The sequence below is a fragment of the Opisthocomus hoazin genome, chromosome Z, assembly GCF_030867145.1.
Source record: "Opisthocomus hoazin isolate bOpiHoa1 chromosome Z, bOpiHoa1.hap1, whole genome shotgun sequence".
Classification (NCBI taxonomy): domain Eukaryota; kingdom Metazoa; phylum Chordata; class Aves; order Opisthocomiformes; family Opisthocomidae; genus Opisthocomus; species Opisthocomus hoazin.
Window position 1 is genome coordinate 18,428,393 of NC_134454.1, and position 18,845 is coordinate 18,447,237.

General features: G+C 37.4%; 1 protein-coding gene across 2 annotated transcripts in view; it reads right to left on the bottom strand.

Moving 5' to 3' along the window:
* Positions 1-18,845, bottom strand: part of SNX24 (sorting nexin 24) — a 100,697-nt gene that overhangs the window by 22,583 nt on the left and 59,269 nt on the right. For both annotated transcript variants that reach the window (XM_075411193.1, XM_075411192.1), the window contains one exon: positions 16,847-16,951. In XM_075411193.1, the coding sequence (XP_075267308.1) occupies positions 16,847-16,951 (105 nt within the window). The remainder of the gene's footprint in view (positions 1-16,846; positions 16,952-18,845) is intronic.

An 18,845-nucleotide genomic window follows, 5' to 3' on the forward strand; every position in this document is an offset into this window, starting at 1 on the left:
GATACAAATCTTGCAACAGCTTCCTAAAAAAAATGAAAAAACAAAGCAAAGCAAAGCTGGGGGAAAAAAAGATATTTTCAAAATTCTGCCTTTAAATTAGCACACTGTGAGAATTCCTTGCCTCTCTGACAAATTGCTTAAAAATGATGGCCACACAATGGATTCAGTTTGATGGTAAAAATACTAGCAAATGGATAACTTCACAGAGGATAAAGCCTTGCCTGCTAACAAGAAGGTAAAAAACAGCTTCTGGAGTCTTCCAAGGAAATGGTTGTGAACACGATTTACTTGTGACTATAGATTAGTGCACTGGTTCAAACAGACCATGGTGCAGCAATCCTGAAGACAGTAATGTGAAAACAATAATAAAAAATCACCACCAATAAAACTTCTCTATTGCTGCGTCTGGCTATGATTCACAGTCCATGAGAGGCATCACCACTGAAAAGAAGAAAAAGTCAGGAAACAATCCCTGGTAGAACAAGCTAGTCTATAAACAAACTACTGCCATATTCTCACAAGCAATTATAGACATATGAAATATGAATTGCCATTGATTTTTCTTCTAGAGGTCACTCTGCTCCATGTTTTACGCACTCTAGGCATTTATTTGGGTGGCAAACTGACAAGTTTTTACAGAATTAACGGAGCAATGTAATCCTTGCTCAATTGCAGGTACTTCATTATGGTTCTGTTCCTTGACACTTGTCCCTCCCAAAACTCACTAGCAAGGGAGTTCTTGATAAAGGTAAGGAACAATGCAATTACTTGTGAAAAGGGACTATCCTAACTTGGTCAGTGAATGCTTATTTACTTCTTCTGTTCTGGTGGCAGACAAGCAGCATCAGAGGGCTGCATTTATCACAGCATACGAATTCTGCAGATAATGCTCTGACTTGGCTAAAACTTTCCACATTCTTGTTACTGAAAGAGGGATGACTTCTCCAGAAAAGAGAAACAAGATTGCAAGCTAACCCTCTAACAGAAGAAGCACAGCTATCTGGGTTTCTGTTAAAAAATATCGTAACATTAAAATACTGCAAGAATGCCAAGCTGCTCACTATAAATCTCGTATTTTTGATGTTATCTTCACATTTAGCAATTGCTTGATGTTCCTTACTCAGCAACGGGAGAACTACTTAACTTTGGCCAGTAAAGTCCACAAATGAGGCTGAAACTAAGAATCATGAATTCATGAATCACATATTCCGTCATTTTTAGACAGCAATCTTCTTTACTTCTATTGTTCATTTTTGGCACAAATATTTGGTCCCTGGCTTTCCTATGCAAGAAGAATTTCCAAAAAGGCTGTGTTGCATCCTTCCTTCCCAGTGGTTATTCTCTCCCTGAAGGCTCAAGTTTACCCTACAAGTAAGCCTTGGCATCTGAAGTTAAGGTTAATTGCTATTTTAAGTCACATTTTTTGGTGCCTCAGTGAAAGGACAGAACAGTACTACAATATGGAGAGCTTAATGAGACTCTAGACTCCATGATAAACAAATAAAAGAGAGTATGCCATCAGTGCAAGTACATCTGGAGAAGTGGTGCCCCAAAATCAACGTGGATATGGATATAGTATAAGGGTTCAGAAAGGATTTATAGTAGAACTAAAGTCTACAAAAAACCTTGCATTCTCTTCTGACTGGACACAGCGGTGACCTTCAACACACAATTATCAGAAGACAACACTGACTGACATGTAGATTAAATAAACCAGTCAAGGGGACAAAACGAAATTTCAGGCAAAATAACCACAATGAGAAAAGGTGAAAAGAAGGGTAGTAACATATGACTTTGAAAGAATCTGCTATAGATGTAAAAATTATAACATGGTGGTTGAAGTAACACACACATATAAAAATTATTACCTGTTGGTTATAACTGGTAAATATACTACAAGGAAAATCATTTGGATGTCTCCATCCACACACTAACAAGCCCAGCTTCTGCACCTGTCCAGTATCTCAGCGTCAGCCAATGGTCTGATGGTGGACTTCCCACTGACTTCCCTGGTGAACATCACCACTTTGTAAAATTGGGCAAAAATAAGTGACCAAACTACAGCAACTGGGATTTGGGGTTTTTCTGGCCAAATTAAACTTTTTTTTTTGAGATGCCAAGCCTTGCTGCTAGACCTCTTCACTGAAATGCAGTCTGTACTTTTACATTAATAACACTGTTCCAGAGTATCTGCATTGGATCACTGTTATCAACAGCCTCCTGCATCATTACAGTAGAAATTCATCACAAAACCCACTAACCTCTACTTCCAATACCACAAAAAGACCCCAATATCCTATGGTAATTTACTCTTGTAGTACATGTCCTCACCATTCCAGCATTTGAAGTTGAATAACAAATTCAGATCGCATGATTAAACTTGCCTGAATTTGATTCATTGTAAAAAAATCCACCTGTAAGTGCTATTGCATGGCATATAATTTCAATGTCATTACAAAAAAGCAAGCTGCTTCCTAATCCTGAAATTGTACAACTGCTGTGCTGCTGTTAAAAACTATTAGCATGTATCACTACACAACCTTGACTGAGTCCAAATACACAGAGAAACATCTGGTGGGAGAACATAGAGATAGCTGCTTAAATGCTGGTGCCTGCAAGACGTGATTGTGAATCCTGTGCATGGTCTCTGCTCCTCCGTAATCTCCTGTTGCTTTACGAGTGCTTTTGAAATGTTCCCACTGAATCTTCCCACTGAACCAGGTGTGGGAGCTGGATCCCACGCTGAAAAGCGTACTTGGAGATCTGGATGCCCTGGTATCTGGAGAGATATCTGAGAGGTATCTGAAACAGGTATCTGGAGAGGTTTCACTGGTCTAACTTCCTCCTCATTTCTTGGGGACATTCTGAACATTTTCTAGAAGCCAGCATTACAGGGAAGCTGCTCAGAAAACCACAGTTACTCAGAATCCAACTGATCTCCCAGTGACTTGCCAGAAAGGACATAAAGAAAAATACTGTAAATCACCTGTGTTCAAAGTGCTACGTCTGTTGAAGCATGTCTGTTATCATCAGTTCATAAACTGATATGACACCGCACTATCACAGTTATGAATGCTGTATTTCCCTAGTGATGATGATATTCTTGAAATAAAAAATAAGACACTGGAAAAATGGAGGATGAACTCCCCCAGTCAGATACATATAACTGGAATGACATTTTCTCAGAACGTTTTATTGAGAAAGTTACCACTGACCTTTTCATTTTCCTAGAATAGATATACCCAGTGGGTTGCAATGGCATAAGAAATAAGATTTTTATCCAACCATTTTAAAACTGTAATTCTACAAAAGCAGACTCTAGCTACACCGCTACTGTAAAGGCCAAGGATGCACCACACAAACCGCTGTTCTAAGACAGCAGTTTTAAAATTTGGTATATTTGTGCTGTTAGTTTACATGACTGATGCCAACAAGCACAGCAGAGATACAACTTACATAGCCAAGGCAGCCCTGTAAAAACTGACTTAGAAATTAGTCTGTTCAGTGTGTACCAGACTATGTGTTTCCTCTCCTGCCTTCTTGATGGAGCACATTACTCCAAAGCCTTATAGACACAACAAATAACAACTGAACCAACACGCAATACTTGCTTTCAACATACACATACCCAAAGCCTAGAAACTTATTCCAGTATCTAATGGGACAGAGATGCTTTCTCCTCATGCTGATGCACTCATTCTCAAAAGGCAAAAGGCTGGCACTTATGGGGAGCATCCAGGCGGTTTTCCTCCAGTTTGTCATTAAGCGAAATACCCAGAGGACCTGTTGTGTCCCACCTATGGGGGCTGAGGGGAGAGCGACTAAGGTTCCGTGAATCCCCTTGGGCTAAATTAAGGTGAAATGACACGAAACGATCAATCAAATGTTTTATTTATAAAAGAGCTGACTTGAACTTGGAAAATGTAAAAAGCATTGGCAACAGGAGCTCTTTTCAGAAATATCTGTAAGAGGGAGAGGAAAGCAAAGAGAAGAAAAGAGAAGAGAGGAGAGAAAGGTAACACCACCCAAGGATGTTGCGATGACGATGACAGATGGAGCAGTCCTCCAGTCGTGGGCACGCACGCGGCTCTTTGCACTTGAGTCTTTTATAGCTCGCTCTCTGTCCTCAGTCCCATCTCTTGAGGACTTGCACTGGTTCCAGACTTAATGCTGGTTCCAGAAGGTTCGTGATCTTCTGCACAGGTACCAGTGGCGGGGGGCAGGTTGCGAGGGGTCTCTCAGGTGGTCTTAAGCCCCTTCCTCAGATGAATTCCATGTGACCTCTGGCCATATTTGGTGAGGCACATCAGAACACGGAATGGTGCATCCTCTGATCCCCTCCCTCCCTGTTGCCCACCTCCTGTCTGCAGCCTGCCGTTGCTGGGCAGACCACAACTGTTTGCAGGCATTGTCCTGCCCTGCTGCTGCGGACTGAGCTGGGGGGCTGCGGAGAGGATGCTCAGCGAGCTCGGGGTGATGCACTCCTATGAGCAAGGCGGCAGTGGCAGCAGCTATTTAAAGGGCTGCTGCGGGGCTGAGGCAGCTGTTTTACCACAATGTTTGAGACATTAACATACATTAACCGTTCCAGTTTCTCACAGGATCCATGTGCAGAATGATGCTTACACCACGTAGGTCAAAACCATTTGGCATCCACAGACAGCTGGAAGAAAGGAACACCCACCAAAAATGCCTAGATATGTATCATTAGGAACACCCACCTGTGTTAAAGAGGAACCAAAATCCAACCAAACACACGGGTTACTCGTTCTTAACATAAGCAAACCACACTTAAAAGAGATTACCATGTCTACCAGGCAGTAACAAACGCAAACGCTGTAGTATAAGCAAGGCTTTCTTGAGCTTTAGATGCAATTGGAGTAAATCTTGTGATCAGCTCTGAATTATAGGATCTGTGCTTTTCTCATGTCTGTTATTTCCTGCAGCATGTTGAGGGAGAAATGTACGTGGCAAAGGTGTCAAATACAATTTGACATTCCCGTAAAAGAGGTCTTGAAAATAAATGGTTTTTAGTGCATTTGTTGCAAGGAGAAACAAACAAGCCTAATATCTGTATCACCAATAAAATTTTCCTTTGTGCTTAGTGGTTACTGTCAACTCTATTTTGTCGCATCAGTGCTTCTTATTGCTTTACGTAAAATTTGCATTCATTGATAACATTGGTTTACTCTGACTGTTATACTGAGCTTTGAACTAATTGCTCTCAATTAATCTGTTCCACTCTTTGATAGCTTATTTATCAGATTGGGAAAGATAGATTTAATGGTGCTTGGTGGAAACAAGTTCTTTAATTGGAAATACCAGAGTGTTCAGCTCACTTCGTGCTCTAGCAATTAAGGACAATTTGGAAAAGCGTTTTTCCCCCTACCATTGTCTCCTTGATTAGATATACAGAGAAGCAGACAAAACAAATGACAATACCACCTAGCAATATTGGTTTAAATAAAAGCCCAGCAGCCAAATTACTTACTATGAGAAATGTGAACCATCCCCATCAATTCCAATGCTGTGTTACATTCATTTTGCTGTATCTTTGCTTCCCAAGTAGGTAAACGGCAAAATTTCTTTCAAAATGCATAGCTCTATGTCTGCCTCTATACAATTATCCCTTTCCACAAATAAGCCAAATCAACAGAAGAAATTATTTTTCTTGATTAAGCTCCCGCATTTCTCTTGGGATGAAACAAAACAAACAATTAATCTTTCCTTATTTGTTCTCAGAAGAACCTGCATCCCTTAAATGTACGATAACCAGGGTACCTGTGGCAGGCAGTCGGCAGCAATTAGGCTTGTGCTGAAAATGAATGGACTAGAGTCAGAATGCCTAATCTGCTGAGAGTTTCTACAGGAGGGCAAGGTTAGACCAGGAAAATTCCCTCGCTGTGGAAATACTGTTAAAAATTACCACTTGACTTCAGCATAATTAACAAGGTTTGGGAATTTATATGAACTGAGTAATTGAAAAGAATTAGCAAGAGATATATACATTAATCTTCACCAGTTACAATGTGCCTAATGAAATTAAAGGTTCTACTTCAACTTCACGCTTTGTTTCTGCAAACTTTTTTCAGCTGCAGAAGAAAAAGCATAGTAGATAAGATGATAGTTATGAAAAATTAAAAAGAAACCACATCACAAAACTCAATTTTTATATCAATTCCTCTTGAAGATATTCTTAGGTAGAGTACTTATCACAGCAAGAAACTCCATGAAATTTTCTTATTTTAATGTCCATGTTTTTAAATTCAACAGGAAAAATCCATATCAGAATTATAAATTTAAGCATCATTCAGTAATTAATATTTGTTTGTAAATTACCTGCACTTAAATTCAAGTCTGTCTCAGTCAAGACATTCTACAATCAACAGTTTCAATAAAATGAGCTTTTTTGCACTTAATATCATATCGGGTTACATATTGCATTCAGATTACAGAAACAGTACGCACGTGAAAACAAAAATAAAGGTAAGCAGTGCTGATGTGTGTGGACATAGACAACATTAGCAGAAGATAAGAAACATTTGTTGTTTTCCTAGGCTACCCATGAGCACAGGACCTTATCTCCTTAGTTCACTCTGAAATCCTTCAGTATCTCCTTCAGAAAGGAGACATGCAAGATGGCATAAAAGTCAAGAAAAGGGAACACACACGAGGGAAATCTATCTAATGCATGAGAGTCCAGAGTACTGCAGGACCAAACGAGACGGCTAACTGACCACCTTCCCACAACCCACCTGAGGAAGATAGTAATTTCCTCCTCTGCTCACCTCTCTTATCTACTGATGGGCTAGTTCTTACTTCTTGCTTAAGCAGCCCTTCTTGCAAAGAATTTTTCTCTTTCTGTGCTCTTTCCTTGCAACATCTCTAAAGCAGAAGCTCAAGAAATACTGCTTATTTAATTCAGTATCTTTCTGGTAAAACTCTGTGATTAGTTCCACAGGAATTTTTTTGTTGTTGTTGTTTTCTTTTCCTTCAGAATGGTCTACGCTAAATGATGCAAACAACATTACGTAAAAACTTTAAAGTTATTATTTCCCCCCCAGCATCAGTTCCTGATCCAAAGCACAGAATGGATGGTATTCAATATCTCATTTTCTTCCTCTCCACTCCATATGTGGCCTGTCTCTTACGTGCAAATTCAAATCGTACTATAAAGACAGAACTATTCACTTCTTCATGAACTTTTTTCCCCAGCCCTCATGTGCAGTTTATAAATGCATAAAGAAGTTAATGATTGGTCTTCAGTCACACAAAGAGTGTAGGCAAAAGAATACTATCAGATTACTTAAAGGCAATGATTTGGCAGCCCTAGGTCTAAATTACATGCTATTTTAGTGCTGTACACTACTGAACAACCATAATAGAACATAGTGTGTTGCACTACACATGCAGTAATAAAATACTCTTTCACTAGAAAATAAGTTTTTCCCTTCATTGACAATTCGTTAAGTAACTTTACAGATTAATTTTGAAGAAAAAGCCCTTAAAATTAATTTTGAAGAAAAAGCCCTTAAGACCTAACTCGCCTTGATAACCCAATTTTAAAAAGCAAAGTCATTTGTGTATTAAAAAATAAGAATTGGCTTATGTAAAACAACTCAGAGTAAGGAATGAAAATGTGTTTACAATGCTGTAGACTGATTTAAAAATGGGGGAAACTAAGTCTTTGTACAATATTTTAGGTGGTGATAACAAAGACTCTTTGCAAGAATTACAGCTTCCTTCTCCTTTCCTTTATTATAATGGACAAAAGCTCTTTGACTTCCTGCTCCTGTCCTCCCCCCCTCCCCCCAGAAGCTCAAGCAAAATAAGTATTTACTAGGGAAAAAGAAAATTTAGTGCCTACATGTCAAATGAAGAGTTGCCTTCAGGATAAGGAAGGTGATCATTTTTTCCTTCATCATTGCTAAATAAAATAGGTATCTCACACTTTGTATTGCTCTAGAAGAAATCATGGCTATTAAAACAATTTGCTATCAGCAGACTATAGTGACTACAGCAGTGCACCAGCATTTGAGTTTTAATATCCCTAGTTCTGCTTTAACAGGCTGTGATATCTTACACAGAGAATTTATTTCTCCCTCCTCTGAAAATACCTTACAGTTATTCTGAGCATATGACAGAGACCATTTCTCACTGTATATAAATACATAATTAGTACAGTTTGATGTTCATCTTAACTTGGGTGAAAGTATGTGATACAATAGCATTATGATATACACTATAATGAAAAAAGAACAAGCACTTAGATATAGTTTCTAAACCTGTCATGACTTCTAATGTAAATTCTGCTTTTAACTGAGTAAATTTATTTTGATCAGCTCTAACATGTAAGAGTGAAATGAGAGAGAAGTTCATGCAGCATAATTCCATATAGCAGAACCAAACAGGTTATTGAAGACGAAGGAAAAAATCTGAATCATAAACCACAACATCGCATCACTTGAAAAGCAAAAAATGTAACTCTTAGAACAAAACCCAGGTAAATTTCCTAAGTATCACTGAAAAATACTTGGAATATTTCTGCACAAAACACCTCTGCAAACAGACATTCTCAATAAATGGCTCTCCTTTAAGTTATCTACAGAATTATTTCGCTTTCCCTTTTTCTCTTGCTTTTCACCTTCTCTTAACAAATACGCAACCCTGCATGTGTCAAGCACGTTTCTTTAAAATCCAGAGCCATCTAAAACCAGCTATGTATCTGTACCACCAAAGAAACATGTATGCACAACAGAATCTTAAAAGAGCTGGTCGCAGCAATGATGGATTTAAGTTATTAACTGATCAAAAAAAGATGGATGGTGGTCTGCTTTTCTTAATCTACATCATCATCTAGATCTATTTAAAGATATGTGGTACACTAACAAACTTAGTTAAGGTTTCGATAAAATCAGTAGAATAATCTGCCCTGTTACATTGAGACTGTATCGATCAATAAAATCACTTGTACTAGGAAAGTACTGTTAAGTACTGACAATCCCAGCCATTAATATTATTTAACACTCAGTTCACCATCTTTAATGAGGACAAAGAACATTTTGTCTTTTTATACTTATCATACCATTGCTTTTAGAGCTCCTTACAGGTACAGTTCAACCTTGATTACTGGAGACTAAATGGAGTCAGAGAAGGAAGACACTGAATAATTTTGGATAATGGAGAGAATTTTCAATGTGATTAATAGATGTGGGTGATTCAACAGACTTTCCAGCAAAACATCAGTTAAATCTTATTTCACTGAATCCAACTTTTACTGGCAACTTTCTAATGCTAGACTCATTCTTCCCTATGTATTCACTTGCATTTAAAACAAAACTGGTTTCCAGAGGCAGCAATCAGCAAGATAAGCATTTGTTCTGGACTTGATGGACATTTTTTTTTCTGCAAATAAGCCAATTTGGTCTTAAATTAGCTAGAAATAGATCCCAACAGCGAATGTGTACATAGGACAAAGGGAAGGATTGCCTCTGCAGAAATCTTTGTGGTGGTTAATGAATGACACAAGGAAGCCAAAGCGAATTCTGTCCAGCTCCTGCTCTCAGATACAGGGAATGGTTAAACAGAAGCCTAGTGGGAAAAAACCCACAGGTCAGGCATGCACATAATATGGTGGAGAAGAACAAAAATAGGCCCACATTTTGCACTGAAGTTTTATAGCTTAAAGTTTCTTCCTCTGGTTTCAGCTTTTAAATACACAGCCATTTACCTCCCACGTATAAAGCATTTGGTCGTAAAAGGCATTAGCTTTTACAAGAGACTTTGCACAGTGGCATCTGACCTGCATCTCTCTTCATTACATCAGTACGATTCAACTATAGTCTTCTCAACCATGTGACTTAATCTTTTTTCTTTAAAGAATAGTGTTTGTCATACATATAGGGCTCAGTTCATGAAAACACATTAATGTTTAATCAAATCTAACAACAACCTGAAACACATGTACATGTTTAATTACTTTAAGGACTATATAAGAAAGGTCATAATGGTTCAGACCAAAGGTCCATTTACCACTGTATCTTATCTCCAAAAATGGCTGTAAATGGATACCAAGGAAGAATATAAATGAACAAGACTAACATATGAGACATTTTCCTTCAATATTCTAGCAGCCTCAGGAGTTATTTCCAGCTTGAAGACCTTCTACGCTTGATATAAATTGCTCTTCCATGAACCTATTTCCAGTCTTCCCTTCAACCAATTTAAAATTTTGCATTCACAACACTCTTTGGCAAAGACATGTAGGTATACAGAAATAACTAAATGCTTGATACAGAATGCATTCCTGAGAATATAAAGGAAGAGCAATTGTAATGAGTATTAACATTGACAGACTGGATAAATGTGATGAATGTGAACTGCACAGAAATAAAATTTGAATAGCTGAACGATCATTGAATAGTTCTAAGATCATTTTACCATTACCTTTCCAGAATTAAATAGTAACCCATTTGATTTATTTTTATTGAGCAAACGCAAACGAATGTCTCATAAAAGTGCACATATCACACAGAGAAATCTCAATACTTCTAAACAGCTCCAACAGCACTGGTTCAAACACCTACCTCTACAGACATTACATTTATTTTCTTCTTTAGTATTGGCAACGGAATGTCAAGAACTGTTCCATTTAGAAAGCACTTACAGAATGCTTCTGATTCTAGAGAACAATGTCCGCTTCAACCAACCGACAAACCATGATCTCCCTGTCTTTCTGTTAAATCCTAGCTTTCATTCTGCCCAGCAGACCTGACTGTTACGTACTACTGTGGGACATTTTTTTCCTCCACAAAAAGCAAACACTGAAAAATCCTGTGCATCACCAAGGATTTGTTTTCCCCACTTTCTGATCCCACTCCACCCAGGACAGCTCTGAAGCAATATTTCAGCTACAGTTACAAAGGAGGAGTATTTGGCTATTGAAAGACAAAGCTCTAGCCAATGCACAATGTGGAGTACCTGCTGACTGGCATCAGGAATCTAGATGGCTTATCTTAGAGCAGCAACCTCTCCAGTCTTCTTGAGGATGGACAAGGTCATAGATGATTTGGTTTACATTTCTCTTTGTTAGAATAGCAAGAGGCCAACAGAAATTGAATCAGTTAAGCAGTGAAGAACTAATGAAACTTCTTATTAGGTGATGGAAAACTTTTTCTTCACAATTCAATAAAAAACTCTGAGAAATCAAATGATCTCACTCCTCAGAATGATAGCAAAAAGGGGCAATGACTGACACTCGAAGAAAGCAGAAGATTCTTATCCTCAGTTGCAATATGAAACACTGTATTAGCTCTGAAGCATTCTGCAAGAGTTTCCAAATCAACAAAAATATCCCTTCAGTATTTTTAAATTAAATCTAAAACTTTCATGAAGCAACAGCACACAGCTAGATCAATTTAAAAGAAGATAGTTCAAAAACTTTAGAACACAGTTTGGACTGATGCCTAAAATCAGAGATTTTTTTTTTTTCTGGGGCTAGGGAAGCTTATTTAATTCTTCAAACCAGATTTATTGATTTGTTCATATCCATTGTCCAGTCAGAAAAGGCTATTTATTTATTTATTTAAAGTTTACCACAAGGAATTTAGTATCAACACTTACTGAAGTAATTAAAGAAAATCATCATGGCCCATGAAGAAATTATGCCTTGGGCCAAATTTTCTGTACAACAGTTTTTTATTCTGCAGTCACTAACTGCAGAAATAGCTCATTTGTCTTCATTTTTTATGTAGCTGCTGTTGGAACTGTTCCTCAAAAAAAGAGTAAAAAAATGCAACATAATAGTGGGTGATTTTCTCCCTTGTATTTCTGATGAACTTAGTCATACAGCAACTACACATTACTCATTACTCCATCCACTGTTTTCCTAACTCCACCCTGCTCGAAACTAAGACAGCTAAGGAGTATAGGATTGGATTCTACTTTCTTAAGATCAAAATCATAACAGATATTATTTTATTTATCTTTTTCAGGAAGGACTGGTATTTTTAAAGACTGGTATTTTTAAAGAGAATTGCATTTTGAAGAATACTGAAATATAGGTCAAAGTTCTTCTCAGATCTCCAGATTATTTCCTTAAATGGAAATCAAATCTCTAGTCCAGTTTCATAAACTCTATAATTCATTTTGAAGATTTGGATTCCTGAAACTGCTGGAATGTTGAAGTTCATCAAGTCTTCAAGTCTCACAGCCAAGCAGCATTTTAACCAATCTTATCTCCAGGAATCAGGACTGTTCTCTTTGTGAAAAGTTCAAGAGTAAATAAAAGGCAAGTATGTTTTCCTGACCTCAGCCAAGAGAGAAGTATTAGCTCCACATATTAACTCTGGTTGGAGATGTATGTACATACAGACCCTACATACATACAGAGCGGTTCAGAAGGTTTACAGCCCTCTGTTTAATATTAGTGTCTTGCCAGTCACAAGAAGAATTTCTTCAGGTCACCAAGACCACAAGAAACAAGTTAGTATCCCGAAGCTCATCAAAAATATGGGCCTCCTCCAAAATCTCTCTCCATAACCAAATCGTTTCAGTGAAGAGTAGCAGCAGCTACACAGTCTCATGCTGAGGTGTGGGTGCCACTTCACAGTGAATTCTGTTAACGAAGCCTGTTATCTTGTTGGACTGATGATATCAGCAAATGATGAGATTTCTCCTGCCCAAGGGGGTTAGAAAATATCTATTCCATTGAACTTTAAAAGGCAGACCTGTCAAAGGGCAAGTCCCGGGGGCAGAGAGACTGGATGGCAATAACATCCAGTGTCAGCTTACTGGGACAAGGATATGACCTAACTCCAAATCAGTAGAGAGCAGGTGGCTAGATCAAATTCTTCCCCATTACCAATTCACTGGAAATAAGCTCCATAAAAACTGCTTCTCCAAGAGTACATCATATAAAATCTATTTGTAACACATACTGATCAGACTGACAATGCAGCTGCAGCTGCTTCGATAACCAGTTAGATAAGGTCTCTCAGTCCTGCCCTTAGGAATCTCAACAATGTCTTCAATGTCCAAAATAAAAGCCCAACTACCTGTTCAGTCAGTCCAGCCACAGCATGGCTTACTGATAACTGTGCACAACAATAACTGTGCAAAAGGGAGCTTTGCAAGTGACCTATAGCTCCTTTAAATATGCTTCCAAAGCAGACCATATTTCTTTATTGCTTTGTGATAAACAATCAGTCTAAGATTACACAGTGGATTAAAAAAAACGGACAACCACCACCCAGAAGCTAAAATGCTGATTATCAGTCTGCCCTATCATCTTCCACACTTACCTTTACCTCCTGGTACTTTCAAGCAAACATATGTCTCCAGGCTCACAAACATACTATCAAGAGTCACAGACTTTCAATGCAGGTCCAGCTAGCAGCCCTTCTCAAATTAGAGGCTCCTTACACAGCCAGCTACCTCAAATCTGTATCTTCTACCTTTTCTCAACACCAAACTCATCAGGAAACATATTAAGAGAAGATGTTTCATAGACATAAACAAATCATAGCTAAATTCAAATCTTGGTGCAATTTAATACTAGTATCAGAGAGATTTTTGTCAGCTATAGTGTAATCCAGTGATTTATTTTACAAATTTCAAATCAAAACCACCTGGATTCTCATCTCTGCTGTATTACTAGCCACAACCTCAGATATACAAATAAGTAACTAGTAAGTTAGAATTTATATCACATACTAACTGATTTATGGTAACTTTTAGTTGATAGCCACCACAAGGTAATTAGAGCTGGTTTAGTCCTCTTCCACTGTCAGTAACAAACATTTTCTTCTTTAGTGAAGACTAAACCAGCTCAACTTAAGTGCTGTGTGCTGTAGGTTAAGGTCACGCACATAGACAGTTACCACGGATCAGCAGTGGAGTAGTTGCTTATTGCTTCACACTAACTTGCTTGAGTGTTTGGGGCCACACTCTGTCATTTACTTTTCTTTGTTTCTATTTCCTCATTAGTAAATTAAACATAATCCTACTTTCCTCTTGTCACTCAGTTGATCAGTATTCACAAGGGCTCTGTATTATTATTATACATGCAGTTGAATTACTAGACATACTAGAGTTTACTAGTCAATTGTTCCACAGTATTAAAAACAATAGTTATAAATTCCCGTCAAACTTGTAAAATATGAAAGTCACTTGAAAATAATACAGATAAATCATTCTTTCACAATTCCTTGAAAATCGGTCTATTACATCAAGGAAAAAAATTCCCACTCAGTCTTTCAAAAACAAGAGAAAAACAAGCCATCTGATGAATATTAACTGACACTGGATATTGATAAATTTAAGAAAATGACTACTTGTGTCTCACAATTTAATAACATTTGATTTATTCATTATTTTGCTATGCATCAGAAAGATATAATGAAATGTTTCTGAGCTCCTGTCCATCCACTGTAAGAAAAAAAATGACCTCTCCTGAAAGGATTTAAGAGGGCAGTTTCATCAGGAAAAGGTCACAAAGAAGTAACAAAGTACCAGCACCTGCAGCACCTTCTGGCTCAGACAGGAATTTCTTGCTTTCTTTATTACTTGATACAGACCAATTCTACTATTCTAATTTAATATCATTATTTTTATCTGCATTTAACTATAGAAGATTACTTAATTAAAAATAGATTAGGAACATGATACGATTAGACCATGTTAGATACAGGTCTGTATTTGACTGCTATCTGCATGGCATGTCATGTCTTGCCTGTACAGGTTTTCAAAGTGCGAAGTGCTATAATATGAAATGAATATATATTGCATAAAACAAATTATTTGAATGTAACATCTATGTAAATGCTCAATCTCTGCATGACATTCTGTCTGGTTTTGAAAACACAGTTAATGATGACCATGACTCCATAATAGTTTACCAGCTGCACAAATGGCTGTCTACTAGTACCACCACTGACTAGTGATGGTAATAGTCAAACTTCTTACAGATCAACTCTCATTAGTATCATCTGAAAATGTATTTGCAATATTTTACATATATGGTGTTATATTAAAAACTGATCATATCTTCTGAAACTGTAGCAAGTTCCTATGCCGTGTCTTGGCAAATGCCTGGCACTATCAAAAACCTTCTGATAACTGAAGTGCCTTAATATGAACTTTTGTCTAAAATCAGGCTCTCATTCTTTTAAAAGTTAAAATTTCACTGATGATTAGTTCTACTTTCTGTTACCAGGAACAGAAATTAATGACTTTGACAAGAATATTCATGACTTTTATTCTTGATTTAATTTAGTATGCACATTAGTATGGTTATAACTTAGAAGGTTATCATGGTTTAATCAAATGACATCCAGCAGTCCCTTCCAACCTAAATCACTGCATGTTTCTATGACAGCCAATGGTAATAGAAGAGGGGAAAAGTTAAACTAAATGAAGAACAAAAGAATTGACTAACTCTTCCAGTAGGGGGAGGTGTTCTTTTAAAGTTTATCAGCAATTAAAAAGTGCTAACTGTTTTTTTCATCCACACAATAAATGTAATTTAATGTCAAAGATACTATAAATATCATAAAGCAAGAAGGAGAAAAGGATTAATTTTTTCAATTTAATAATACTATCTAAATATTTAAAAAGAAAAAAGAAAATTAGCTATGCTGTCTGAAACGCTCCCTATGTCTCAGAATAAAATCTGAGCTGTGTTTTTCTCCTTATTTCCAAATTTCTTTATAAAATTTTGATGTCAGAAGTAACACTGTCTTGTGTCACGCTATAATTCTATTCTCCTCCTTAAGAAGTTTTCTTTTAGAAACCTTCCTGAGAGTCATGGAGGTTCCTGAGTGGTGCAGAAAACTATCTGTTTTCTATGAATTCTGCTCACTGTCCATTATGTTGCCGTTCACCATTCCTCCAATTGTGCCACTGCAACTGTGGACGATGACATAAATCAGATATCTGAAATTTTTACTATTTTTATTACTGTGACATGAGTAAAAATAGAATACTCTCAGTCTTGCCTTCCTCCCAAAACAATTATCTTTTGACTCAGATCATTTCTACGAACCCCTTCAATATGACAGCACTTGCATCAGTACAGCTGAAGATGCAGTGAACTAGGAACATGTCTAGGGGAATACCTTAATCTGGTTTTGTCACCAGAGAAATATGACTGTGAAACTACACCACAAGGCATTTTTAAAGCAATCATGGTGAGAGTAGAAATTCTGTTTATTAAAAAAGGTTAGGACTTCTCACCAGATGTCTGGAAGTCTGAGTCATTCCTGAAGACTCCTTTTACAGTCTGTAGGAAAATCAGAACCCAAATACACAGAATCTGGGACTCTAAATGCAAGATTCCAAATCAGCTAAGATGAATATGTGATGACAGGTGCCGAGTTCAACTAGATGAACAATTCAGATAGAGGTATGTACAGTAGAGGGATATGAATTTGATATGCAGATTCTTCCCTAGTCTGTCTAAATGGAGGTGAGTTAAATAAAGCCTCCTTGTATCTCTTCTGTAATACTTTTGATTAGTACAGTCAGAACAACTTTCGAAAGAATAACATTTTCCTCATTTTAGGCACAGGAAAACGAGGTACTAGCAAGTTTGCCACAGTCAGACAACAGCTTTTACCAGAATCAGGAAAAAAATACAGAACAGTCTGGATTTCTACCTGCTGCTCTTGCTAAGTGAACAAAAATCATCACTGCTGGTAAGTGATGAATCCAATTCATTTCTCAGCTCTAAAATTACCTATCAGTAAAACATCCCACTTCATACTTGCTGTATCTTCAAATGCTTTGGATACTATCACTCTGAAAATGGATGCCATTTTTACTTTCACAGTGCTGAGAAGAGACTCACCTGCAAGTACAACTCCAAGCCTTGCCGTCGCTGCTCCAGAACCTTGGGGACCCAGTTTCTCACGTGCTTTGAAGGGATCTCTGGAGTTCTTATGAACTTCTTGAGCTGCAAACGAAAAGAAATGCAGATAGAAACAAAGAATAATAGCATGCCTTTAAAGTTAAAACACATTTATGTTAGAGATGCGGCAGCACAGGTAAAATAACCATGCGTAAACGACAAGAGCATGGCAATGCAGTTACTCACCATCAGCTCACTGAAACAACAGCAGACTTCATACCTACAGGTTGCAGTTAAAAATCTGCACATCTAGCCCTGGACAGTGAAGAGGAACCCCACTGACAATTTCGTGTGACTAACAGCCTTAAAACAAAATGGCAACAACTACATGAGAATACTTCAAATGCGTTCCCTGTTAATCAACCTGGGATGACACCTCACAACGTCACTGTGACATAACCAGGTATTACCTTGCTAAATGCAGTCACAAAACACCGCAACAATTTCTAACTCTAGATTTAGGCAACTATGAACAGGTGGGAGAAGTACAGTGAGGAGATCTAACCATTTCTCTGGAGAGCTGGCAATCAAGGGAGCAAAATATCTGTAATCGCAAACTGCACCAAGAAATTGACAGTTCTGTTTAATATCTTATAGAGAGAAATAGCAAGATTGCCACTGAATATATTTCCAAGAAAGCTTTTATAGATACATATGGAAATGTGTACATGCATACACATTAGTGCACATAGATAGACACAAACTTATATTCTGACAACACTAAGAATCCTCTTGCTGGAGCAACATATTTTTTCAAAACCAAAAATTATTAATGCTTTCCTCAAAACACAGAGCAAAAATAACAACTGGAACAGACTCCTATGCATTGTAATAGAAGGTGACATTAGACATTCTTTCTGTTGGATATTGCCTCTGAGTAAATCCGAGGCAAGGAATGCAAGGAAAGAAACTCAAAATTGACTTTGACATGCATACCCATGGGAGACTAAGAATTTACATTTCATCTTTGAGCTTGCTGAGATGTCACTATAGCAAAAAGCAGTGCCAACATATCAACGTCTCTACAATCACAAGTAACGAAGCTGCAGCAAGGAAACCTCAATTGCTCTGGAAACATTTTGCAACTTCCTTATTTCTTAACAACGCAAAATTACAATTGAATGTGAAGTGAGAAAAATAACCCACCAAAACAAAACCCCAAACCCACGTACTTCTGCTGACTGCTCTTAAAGTCAGAATATCAAATGCAATTTTTTCATCTAAATTGGTCAAGAATGTTGAAGAAGCTATGGCCACAGCTGTTGCAAACTATGACAGCACATGCAGACGAGTAACAAACGAGGAGAATACTCCAGATGAGGGGAGACAAATCTGAAACAACGCAAGTGTCTACCAAGGCCTAGCTGCTTACAAGATAAATAGTGTGTGGCTGGTGCCTCAGCTGATGATTAACAATCCTTTTGTGCTCTGTGGCCCTGTTACATAAAGTATCCAATAAACAATTGCTTAAATGTGCAAGCACAGGTACCGTGTGTAGGTATAAAACTCATGTTATACAGAGGTACAAGGAATAAATTATAAACCCACTTTCTTATGATTACAGTAATCCAGTAATATATTGCAACAAATAATTATTACAATGTCAAAGAATATCAAGCAAATCTACATATGTGTTTGCTATATTGCTTCAGACCTGTCCCTACACAAGAAATATTTATCTGAGGACAGTTACTGTTTGTAATACCTTCCTGTCCATAACACTGACCTAACGGTTCTTTGACATACTGTAGTCTCTATTTTCTCCAAGACTAAAAGATGGCTCAAATTATCAAGTAAAGAATTCTTTGTCCAAGTGTGAAAAGTCAATATGATTTAGAGTGTACACTAGTTATTCTAAAATATAAATAACTTGAAAAACAAGATGTATGAAACCGAAGTTGTTCACAGATTTCAGTGCAGTAGTTGTAACACTATCACC